General features: G+C 39.1%; 1 protein-coding gene across 4 annotated transcripts in view; it reads left to right on the plus strand.

Annotated features, from left to right (window-relative positions):
• The window catches only part of DIP2C (disco interacting protein 2 homolog C), a 435,220-nt gene that overhangs the window by 289,647 nt on the left and 133,375 nt on the right, over positions 1-12,198 (plus strand). For all 4 annotated transcript variants that reach the window (XM_036025084.1, XM_028505417.2, XM_036025087.1 and 1 more), the window contains 2 exons: positions 3,200-3,291; positions 10,055-10,165. In XM_036025084.1, coding sequence (XP_035880977.1) covers positions 3,200-3,291; positions 10,055-10,165 — 203 coding nt within the window. The remainder of the gene's footprint in view (positions 1-3,199; positions 3,292-10,054; positions 10,166-12,198) is intronic.

The raw sequence follows: 12,198 nt of genomic DNA on the forward strand, positions 1-12,198 counted from the left end.
AGGTATAAAGTTAGGTTGTTTAGTGGAGATTTTTCTAGTTTCTTGAGAATAGACATTTATTGTTATTAACTTCCCTCTTAGCACTGCTTTTGCTGCATCCCATAAGTTTTGGCATGTTGTGTTTCCATTTTCATTAGTCTTAAGGTATTTTTTATTTATTCTTAATTTTTTGACTTGGTTATTCAGCAGCATGTTGTTTAATCTCAACATACTTGTGACTTTTCTAGTTCTCTGTGATTGATTTCTAGTTTCATACCATTGTGGTCAGAAAAGGTGCTTGATGTGATTTCAGTCTTGTTAAATTTGTTAAGATTTGTTTTGTGGCCTAAGATGTGCTCTACCCTGGAGAATGTTTCCTGTCCACTTGAGAATGTATGTGCTATTGGCTTTTGGATGGAATGTTCTGTATATATCTTAAGTTCATCCGGTCTAATGTGTCATTTAAGGTTGATGTTTCCTTAACATGTCTGGATGATCTATTCATTGATGTAAATGGAGTATTAAAGCTTCCTAATATTATTACATTGCTGAGTATTTCTCCCTTTAGGTCTGTTAATATTTGCTTTATACATTTATGTGCTCCTATTATGTTGGGTGCATAAATATTTCCTCCTGTTGGATTGACACTTTTATCATCACGTACCATCTCTTTGAGTCTTATTGCAGTCTTTGTTTTACAGTCAGTTTTGTCTGATACAGGTATTGGTATCCTAACTTTATTTAGGATTCCATTTGCACAAAATATGATTTTCTATCCATTTACTTTCACTCATGTATGTCCCTACCTCTGAAGTAAGTCTCTTGTAGGCAACACGTACAATAGATTGGCCTTGTTTGTTTCTGTTCATTCAGCCATTCTGTCTTTTGATTGGAGAATTTAGTCCATTTCATTTTTAAGTAATTATTGGTAGGTATGCACTTATTGTCGCTTTGTTCATTGTTTTCTGGCTGTTTCGTAGTTTCTCTGTTCCTGTCTTCTACTCTTGTTCTCTTCCTCTGTGATTTGGTGATTTTTTTATTGATATGCTTACATTCATGGCTCACTATCTTTTATCTTCTATAGATTTTGCTTGGTGGTAACCATAAGGCTTTCATATAACACCTTATATGCATGATAATCTATTTTAAACTTAGGCTGTTTTAAGTTGATAATAAGTTTGATTGCATTCTAAAGCTCTACAGTTTTACTCCCCCCACCATATTTTATAATTTTGATGTTACATTTTACATCTTCTCTTCTTGTGTATCCCTTAACTAATTATTATAACAGTTATTTTTACTACTTTTGTCTTTTAACCTTCACACTAGCTTTATAAGTGATGAATCTACAACCTTGACTATATATTTACCTGTATCAGTGAGATTTATACTTTCATATGTCTTGATGTTACTAATTAGTGTCCCTCCCCCCCCTTTTTTTTTTAGCTTAACAAAGTCCCTTTAACCTATTTTTGCAAGCCTGATTTACTGGTAATGAACTCTTTTACCTTTTGCTTATCTGGTAAATTCTTTATGAGTCCTTCAGTTCTTAATGATGAGTTTACTGGGCAGAGTATTCTTGGTTGGAAGTTTGCTTTTCTTTCTTCTTTCTAAACAAACAAAAACTGTTTCCTTCTTTAACTTAAGTCAGCAACTTTTTCTTTCTTTTTCCCTTTGAAAAACACCAAGCACATGTCTAGTATTTGCCAGAAGTACATTGCCCATTCAGACTCTCTACTTTGTTATCATCTGGCTTTAAATGAGTTTATGGTAATATCACCTTTTCTTGTGATCTGAAGAAACAAAATAATTGTGTTTCTTTAAGAAAAAAATTATCCCCCGAGTGGTTTCTAATGGCTAGTACTTATATATTTGAGAAAAAATATAATCACCAAAAAAATACCAAATAATTGTAAAGTAGCCAGTATTGAGGAGAAGGATTTAGAGAGAGTGAAGGAGGGGGCATGAATAAAACTTCATACCTAGTAATTACTCCAAGTTTCCAGAAACATGTTACAATGTATACCATAATTTTGTGTTTTTATGGCTTGCTTATGACATTAATAAAACAAAGAAACATTTGTTGAGCACATACTATGAACCAGGAATGTCCTAGGAATTAGAGGAATCAAAGATAATGAAAACATTCTCTTTGTCTCATAAAGGCAAATAAATCCTGTGACAGGTAAAGAGATTAGTAACACTAATTGAGTTGTTGCAAAACCCAATATGAAAAAAAATGGCAGATTTTTAAATTCAAAATATATATTATAAACAAAAATCTTTTAAATTTAGCTTTTACATATAAAATAGGAAAAAGATGAAAACAGCAATTGCACTTGCAGAAAACAGTTGAAACTGCCCTTAACTTTACTACAGTATATGAATCAATAGAACTTCTAACATTTTGACTACTTCTAAAAACTCATAGATTCTAAAGTTGTAAAAGACCCTAATGTGTCCAAGATCTCACTTTAGATTTTGAAATCATATTTATAACAGCTCACACTATTTACTGTTGCCCAGATGGTGCTGAGGAAACCCTGGCACTGGGGTGAAGGGATTTGAAATTTGCAAATTCTAAAATGCTGGCCATTCTTTTAGAATGTTTTTTTTTTTAAATCCTGCTTTGTCATTTTTTCTAGAGTTTGAAATTTTAAAATAATTCAAAATATTTGTCATTATCTTCATGTTCAAGGATTCCTTTCCTGCAACTCTGAGGTAGAAAAATTTGAAGTTGAGAAGTACAGCACCATGGAGGGATGGGGTCAGGTTCTTTAAAGCCAGTCTTACGAGCCCTTTACATTCATTACAGTCACACAAGTCAGGGCTGTTTAACAGAGGAAATGGGTGTCATTTTGCACAACATAAATTAGCAGTAACACACTATTGCCATGGTTTTTGCCCTGCTTTGCTCCCTAGAATTCTTCCCCCACAACTTCTATAATAATTAAAATTCTCTGTGGCTTTGCTGTTGGCACTTTGCCCTCTAAGTGTATTTGCATTAGCACTGTATTCCAGTGTTCAGGCTTCTCATCTTTTGTGAGTCAGAGTTGCTGGCTTTTATTTCCCATCTTGATTCCAGGGACTCAGGATAACTTACCTGAAGGCTTAAAATGAAAAAGTAATACCTGCTATATAGTTTAATGTGTTGCACATGTGTATACAACTGAAAAGACATGTGTCCAATTACTTGTGTCTTTACAATTTGTGTTGATAGGCAAACTGTGGACAAGAAGTATGAAGGTTGCTTACAACATTCTGCATAAATTAGGTACAAAGCAAGAACCGATGGTGCGACCTGGAGATAGGGTAAGTGCAGTTTGTTACATCTGCAAAACTCATTGTCTTATGTGGAAAGGTACCCACTGTTACAAAGTTCCAGAGTCCAGCGTCTCCTAAAACTAACACTGATAAATAATGCTTTCCTAACATTTACTATGAACCTGGAGCAATTACATAATGAGCAATTTCATCTTCACAGCAACTCAGTGGGTCTGACTAGAATACGTGTCATGCTTTATCCACAAGGACACCGGACTTGAAAGGATAAGTATGAAAATCAGATGCAGGCACAAAACTACTAAGTGGCATAGACTGGCATTCATATCCATTTCTGTCTGACTCTAAAGCCTGTGTCATACATTATCTCCTTGGTTGAAAAATAACTGTGTTATCTACCTGAGCATGCAGGACAATATATTTAAAACTTTTTTTACATTAGTCAGTGACAACCTTGGCAGCAAACCTCTGGTACCATCTCTTTTTCAGTGTTAAATTTCTTAATAGACACTATTGTCTTTCACTGAAAAGAAAATTTTTATTCTTACTGCAATCTGATAAGTTATAGGAGGCAGGTATTAGTACCTCCATTTTCATGTTACCCTCTCAGCAGGTAATAATCATGTCCACGCTCCACAGCCAGGTTTAGGTGTGGGGCTGGGTTAGACCTAGCTTTCTTGACTTTGTTTCCATGTGCCACCATGTACCTCAGATGCCACGAGACTGGATTATCCTATTAGCGCCCAAAGGACTCCCCATGAATTTTATAAAAATATCAGTGTGGAGCACCATAACCCTACAAGAAAACAAGCTATGATTTACTAAAGAGATATTATAAAGACATAAGCCCATTATAGTCAAATTTTTTAAAGATTGCTGCCAACCTAAGATCTTGTAGTAGACCACAATTCTTTCCAGTTTTCTATTGAGCAGATTTGGTCTTTAGCTGGTCAGTTGGAGGCTCCGCCCTTACTGACAATAAAACTTACTACAAAGGTGTAGTAATCACAATAGTGTAGTACTGACATAAAGACAGATGTAGACCAATGAAATAGAGAGCCCAGGACTAAATCCTCACATACTCACTCATATGTGGTCAAATGATTTTCATCAACTATGCTAAGACGTTAATTGGGGAAAAGATAGTTTATTCAACAAGTGGTGCTGGAAAAACTGGCTATCCACAAGCAAAAGAACAAAGTTGAACCCTTACAACATATATAAAAATTAATTCAAAATATATCCAATACCAAAATATAAGAGCTAAAACTATAAAACTAGTATAGTAACACATAGGGTAAAAGCTTCATGACATTGGGTTTGGCAATAATTTCTTGGATATGACATTAAAAGCCCCAGCAACAAAAAAATTGACAAATTGAACACTATTGAGAATGAAAAGGCAATGTAAAAAAAAGGGAGAAAAATGCAAGTCATATATCTGATAGTTGGTCAATATCCAGAAAATATTAAAAAACTCCTGCAGCTCAGCAACAATAATAACCAAAAAAATAGAAGTTTAAAAATAATGGGCAGAGGAGTCAAATAGACATTTCTCTAGAGAAGATTTAAAAGTGGCCAATGAGCACATGAAAAAATGCTCAGCATCACCAATTATTGGGGAAATGCACATCAGAGCCACAATGAAATACCACCCCATACCTATTAGGATGGCTGCTATCAAAAATAGAAAATAATTAAGTGTTGGCAAGAATGTGGAGAAACTGGAGCACTCGTGCATCTCAGTAGAAGCACAGTCATGTAGCTGCTGTGGAGAACAACACGGTGGTTTCTTAAAGATGAAACATGGAATGACAATATGATCCAACTACTCTCCAATTTCAAAAGAATTAAAAGCAAGGGCTTGGGTGAATATTTCTACACTGATGTTCATAGCAGTATTATTGAGAAAAACCAAAAGGTGAAAGCACCCCAACTGTCTATAGATGGATGAATGGATAGCAAACTGTGGAGTGTTTATACAATGGCATGTTATTCAGCCTTAAAAAGGAAGGAAATTCGGACATATGCTACAACGTGGGTAAACCTTGAGGACATTATATTAAGTGGAATAAGCCAGTCACAAAAGGACACTTATTATATGGTTGTACATGTGCAAGGTATTTAGAGTAGTTAAATTCACAGAGACAGGGGGATGATGGTGACCAGGGGCTGGGAGAGGAGCATGGGGAGTTAGGGTTTAATGGAGATAGTGAAGCTGGAACAGTTCTCAAGATGGACAGTGGTGATGGTTGCACAGCAGTGTGAATGTATTTGATGTAAATCTGCTGAACTGTGTACTTGAAAATAGTTGAGATGAACTTTGTTATATATATTTTACCACAATAAAATACTCAGTTGTAATATACCTCCCTTATCTATAGTTCGGGTAATCTTAGTATTTTTTAAAAAATTCTCTTATGGTATTGCCTGCAGATTCTTGAAGTTCCATTATAATTACAGAATAAATCACATATGGTTAGCTAAGATGTTTATACAAGGAGGGGGCCCAAAAAATGCAGAATTACCTTCTGGAAGGTGGGCCACTTGTAATACAGGCTTCCCCCACTAGGTGAGTGTTCTAGGAAACCGTCTGTATCAGTGCACCAGCTGCTGTTGCGAAACGCTGCAGTCGGCTTCAGTAATGTTTTTTGAAGACTCTTTCAATGCCTTTGCCCATTTCACGATGGGTGATTTATGAGCACACCTGCCCACACCGTGCTTTTGGCCCAAAACGGCATGACCCCCATGCCACACGCTTCCCTCTTCACCCATTCTCACCCCGAGTGACTTTTTTGTTGTTGTTTATTTCCCTGGATGAAAAAGAGTCCTCAAAGGGAACTGTTTTGCCAAGGTGGAAGAAGTGAAACAAAAAACAGCAGAAAGCACTACAGGGCATCAAAATCAACAAGTTCTAAAACTGTTTTGAATAGTGGAAAAAAATGTCTTGATAGGTATATTACATCCAATGGAGAGTACTTTGAAGGTGACTGAAGTTTAAACATGTAAAAATAAATACATAATTTTTTTATAAGTAAATTGCAGGGGTTTTTTTAAATCCCTCTTTGTAGGAATACAGGGGCACAGCTTACTAGAGTAAAATATGTAAAGGAATTTTTTTTGTTGTCAGTGACTGGTTTGAGTTGTATAAGAAAGAAAAATTTTAAATATCTGGACCATAATCTTTTTAAAGATTCTTACTCCATCTGTTTCCCTAGCAGCTCCCTAAATCCTAAGACGACATGATTAATGTTGAATATAGTAAGTACTTTAGTCTTAGGTCCTCTGTTACTTTTTCTTTCTATGTCACACTTAATAAGTCTACTTACAACAATTTGATGTGGTCATAGCTGGCATGTGTAAATAAGTGCTCATTAAAAAGCATATGTGACTGTAGCATTCAGTCAGTAATAACCTTCTGTCACCATAAACAGAATTCTTTGAAAGTCACTTTTGAGTGAAACATAACTTCTTCTAGAATAATGTCTTCAGTCCTTACCATAAAAATTATAGGCACTTTGCATATAGGCGACTTTATGAATGCAGTGTGGGGCATACTCCTCGGACTTTGAAAAAGGCATCGAAGTGCCTAAACTGAGTAAGTTTCAGGATGTAGCTGTGGAAGGCACGAGACACCCCACATGTGAAGCGTGCCTTAAGGGAGTCTGCAGTATTTTTCTTAAAAAATAGACACAGTGATAATTAGTTTTTCTATAAATTGGAAAGGAATATAGATGCCCAAAAGAGATGGTAAGTGATACAGCTGAACTTTTGGGGAAACAGAGATCAATCTCTTTCATTTTGGGAGCAGCTGTGAGCTGAGAAGTTTTCTTGCGGTGAAAAGGGCCGTGTGTTCTTGGTGAGCTCCAAGGAAAGAGCGTGTGAAGATGGGGGTCGGAATGCGGCGTGCTGAAGACAACAAACCAGGCACGCACACAGTAGGGCTGTGTGTGGGCAGTAAATGGAATCAACAAGATAAACCTTAGCAAATACTAGGATGGGCTTCCACCTCTTGATTTGTTTATACCTGTTCTGCTCTGTGGATAATCAGGTGCAAGGAAATCTCGAAGGAATACATAGAGGACCAAATGAAGGGAAACCGTGTGAGTTTATGAAGTCATTTGGAATCTCTGTGGAGTGACCGCAAGACAGGACTTTTGACTGGTCAGACATTAAAGGAAAACTTAATGAGAATGATGAGAACAGAGATTGCCCTTTCCTTAAAACAAATTGGGAAAAAAAACATAATTTTTTATTCTAAAAGAGCCTTTAGGAATTTGACCCCTTTCTATCCATTGTTTTTATGTGGTTGAGAGCTTTAATGCAGTTTTATATTCTGTTTTTATTCATTTTACATTAACGTAACATTTCATCCTATCTCACAACTCTGTAGGGTTATATAACATGGCATTAGCAGGGGGATATTAAATCCTGGATCAAGTTGATCTTCCTGCGAGCAGAGCTGGCAACCAGACTCACATCTCGGAAATAGGCTGATGCACTGTCTGGCTCTGGGATGTCACCTGCTTTCTCTCTTCTGTCTTCATGATGACGACTCCCACCTGCAGAATAGGTACATGTTAGGAAGGACAAGTCAGTATTTAACTGGTCCCTTATGAATGGGTGAGACCATCAGTTTCAGATGGAACTTCAACATCTTCTGTTTTTTTATTATACTTTGACTGGCTTCTTAACACGTTTTGGTCTACTGCAGGGAAAGAAGCTATGTGGCAGTGGTGCCCTGGAAGATTTGCAAACATGTAATTGAATATTGTTGCTTTGCCAGGTCCGGATCTAGAGACAGGTTCTGTCAACTCTCAGCTCACCAATTGAAAGCAGGACATCCGAGGCTAATGCACACACCTCAGATAGTTTCTTTAAATAGTTGGTTGTGGTTCATATGCAAAAACATACAAGTAAGCCCTTTTATTCCTCCTTGAAAGTCCTACTGATGATAGCCTGCCATCTGTCTGGGTGCTGTTGAGACAAAATAAGAATTAATATTTAACAACTATTCCACAGAGTTTCTCAAATAAAGTTCATCAGTAGTGCAAAATGGCTTTTAGTGGCCCTTCAGTTTTGTTTGTCTCTCCTTTAGATGATTTTAGTAAACTTAGACATTTCATGGAGAAGTGGAATGTTCCCAAGATTAATTTTATTTTCACCAGCCATCCTGTGTTACTAAATTGCCAACATGGCCAAATTTAAGATGGAGCTTGTTTCATCCCCAGGTATATCTGAAACTGTTTATGCAACCCTGTTTCTTTAGATAGTGAAATAGAGTGTTTTATCCAGCCGTTCATGACAAAACTGTTTACTTCCAGTTGGGATTTTTTTTTTAAGTTATTTAGCACTGGCTGGTGTGGCTCAGTGGATTGAGCACCAGCCTGTGTACCAAAGGGTCACCTGTTCGATTCCCAGTCAGGGCACATGCCTGGGTTGTAGGCCAGGTCCCCAGTAAGGGGTGTGTGAGATACAACCACACAATGATGTTTCTCTCCCTCTCTCTCTTCCTTCCCCTCTAAGTAAATAAAATCTTGGGAAACAAAGTACAAATTGTACCTTTAAAAAAAAAGTTGTTTAAATTCTGAAGTGTGCTAGAGCAAAACATGATGATTATGTGCTAATGCATGGGTTTAATGTGCTTTGTAAACACACCAAACTTACAAAAAAGAATATCACCAATGCCACAGCAGCACATGAGAGAAACTCGTGTTAAAATAAGGCAGAGCCTGGGAAAGCATAGTGGACAGTCCAGAAACAGGACTTTGTCTGTTACAACTTGATGTCCTAAAGCAGGCGTTCTAAAACAAGAGACTAGGATGGGCTGTGTTCAATCATATAGCTGTACTATGCAGACACTTAGGATGGCTCCAGATGAGTTTAAATCAGATGAAATATTTTTTAAATAATAGGTGATAAAGGAAAAGTTTGACAAATTTATAGAAAACATTAAATGCACCAATGAAAATAAACTATTATCTCAAGAAGGCTTTATACCAAATTAATATGTTACCACGTGTATTTAAAATTCAGACTTGAGGGGCACTGTCTAAACACAACAGATAAGTAGGCAGGGGAACTGAAAAGCAGTGCGTCTGAGGATGGATATTACAAGCCACTCCCTGGAAAACTGTTCATCACTAACGTAGCCTAAGCACGGTTCTTCCTAGAAAACATTCTTCAAAGTCATACTATCCATTATCCAGTTATTTGGGTGGTGATTTAAAGTAACCTGGCCTTTTAGAACCTTTACCACAAAGCTGAGATGGAGGTTCTGGGGTTCCTATGTCTCAGAGAAAACGAAGCCTTAGTGTGGCTAAACCTGCCCCAGATCCCGGAGCTAAACCTGAGTGGGGTCTGAATGGGTTCCAACTCAGGCCCAGCAGCCAGCCCAGCACCCGGTGAGGACGCGCACACATCTGGTCCTGACTGCGGAGACCACAGGACGTGTGTGTGAAGCCTGGTGGGAAACAGAGTAGTGCACACCATAATTTCCTGTACAATGTGTCCATATGGAAGACAGGTGCCAAAAGCAAGGACAGTTGTATTCCGCTGCAGTGTTATAGATGGCTTGGTAATGTGCTTGCCTTTCACATGAATTAAAGGAAAGTATATGACACCTGGTAAAACGTATCTCCCTAAAGAGCATGTTTAAGTAGGGCACCTAATTTTCGTTCCAGCGTTCGTTCTTACTGGGAGCGTGAACCCCACTGTCGGTGGCAGTTGGCATCCTTTCATGGTATTTTAAAAGCCGTGTTAATGGTAAATCCACCCCCCTGTGTCCATGCAGGTGGCTCTGGTGTTCCCCAACAATGACCCTGCTGCATCCATGGTGGCCTTCTACGGCTGCCTGCTGGCCGAGGTTGTTCCCGTGCCCATAGAAGTACCACTCACAAGAAAGGTAAAGAACGTGTTGTTTCATTAAAGCCTATTAACGTGGATGACAGGTTCACCTGCACTGGAACTTTCTTTCATGAGGTCAGAATGTGCGGATGGCCGTTTTGAAAATGGCTTTTCATCTCAGCAGGATGTGGATCAAGAGGCTCAGAGAGGTGGTTCTTGTTTCTGAGTCTCTCAGGTTTCCAGCTGTTGTCTCAGTAAAGGGCACAGTAACCACACACTCAGTTCAGCTGCATGGTTTGGTAGGAGCATATCAGAGGCAGAGCGTCTATGCATTGTAACAGAGTTGAGCCAAGTAATCTGTCAATAAAATAAGTGTTTGTGTGTCTTCTTCCTCTGCATCATTATACTAGAAGCCTGGGTAAATGATAGATTTTTAATTTCGGGAAGAGGCAGTCACTGTTCTCATTCAAGTGTTTGGACATTATCAAGTCCCAGGACCACCTACAATTTGTCAGATCTTTATAATTGGAGTAAGTACTAAATCTTGCTCTGATAACGATACTATAGTGCAGTATCAGAAAGAACATTGTACTGTCCTGCACATCGGTGTATGCCTCTTCATCCATGCAAACGACTTGCTCTCTGTACTCCAGAGCTACCGCATCTGTAGGGAGAAAGACAAAGGGAGCAGGCCCCTACAGGGTTGACACTGGCGGCCACCAACCACAGATGGTCTGATGTTGTCCAAGGAGATGGAGTCTACAGCTGTGGACTGGTCCCGTCTGTCATGCAGGCTCTGTGACTGCAGAACATAACATTTGTTGTCTTAGAGAATTTTAATTTTAAATAAAAGAACTGTTGGTTGGGTACAGTGGAGAACGGCACAGGTTGTGCACATGAGCGTAGGTGATGATGTGTGGGAGTATTTCTTCCATCCACCAGTCCTGTTTCCACTGGACTTGTCTTAAAATAATGGGCCATCCCTGGCCAGGTGGCTTAGTTGGTTGAAATGTTATGTGGGGCATTGCACCAAAAAGGCTGCAGGTTCAATCCCCAATCAGGGCACATATCTAGGTTGCAGGTTTGATCCCCAAATGGGCCACATATCTAGGTTGCAGTTTCTATCCCCAATCAGGGCATGTAAAGGAGGCAGCTGATTGATGTTTATATCTGTTTCTCTCTCCCTCTCTCTCTAAAATCAATAAACATATCCTTGGGTGATAATTTAAAAACAATGGGCCTAATTAGAACCAAATTTTCTGAGTCCTGAATGTTGCTTAATGAAACTGACTGAACAATTTAGTTCCATGTACATTTATTTATTCTCTGTTCTAATTATGGGGATGAGAGGAGAAGCTCATTTTTCCCTTGAAGATGTCACTGCGGAAAAAGTCAGTGTTCCTCTAATGCTGGGCATGGGGAAGAGTGAGAGGGTGTCCACACGACTGTGCCAGGACAGGCCTTGAGGGGTCACAGCAGATGGAAATGTCTGTCCCCAGCACCCTCTTGAGGTGGCTGAGCTGGTCTGTGAAGCCCAGCTGTCAGCAGAAACTATCTGTCAGCTGGTGAAATTAGGCTGGGCCAGAACTTCTCCTTCCAGACACATGGGCATCTGAGTCTCATGGGAAAGTAGCAAGGCCATCGGGATGAGGGTCAAATGCCCATATCCTCAGTAGGAGAGGGCCAGAGACAAGGCGGGCCAATGGGCCGCAGGAGTCAGCCAACCAGGGCCGGCATGTCAGCACTCACTTCCTGTCCTTAGAATTCTCACACACCAGCCATTTGTTTACTTTAGCAAAGGTTCTCAGATGCCATGTAAAAATGAAATATCTCTGGAAGAGATAACATTAGCGTTTCATCACATTTTTATAACATCCTATAACCAGGCACAGAATCTCCCCCTCAGGCATTCAGAGGTACTGAGGAGACCATTGGATCCGGGCACTGGGGAGGGGGACACCGGCAGCCTGGGGCAACCCTCACAGCCAAAATATATGTGCATGAAAGGGTGCGCCCCAGGTGTGGGATTAATTTTAAAATACTCGGGTCTGCATGTGCATGTGTGTGTGTTTGGGGAGAGACCAGATTTGC

This window comes from Phyllostomus discolor, chromosome 1 (assembly GCF_004126475.2).
Source record: "Phyllostomus discolor isolate MPI-MPIP mPhyDis1 chromosome 1, mPhyDis1.pri.v3, whole genome shotgun sequence".
Classification (NCBI taxonomy): Eukaryota; Metazoa; Chordata; class Mammalia; order Chiroptera; family Phyllostomidae; genus Phyllostomus; species Phyllostomus discolor.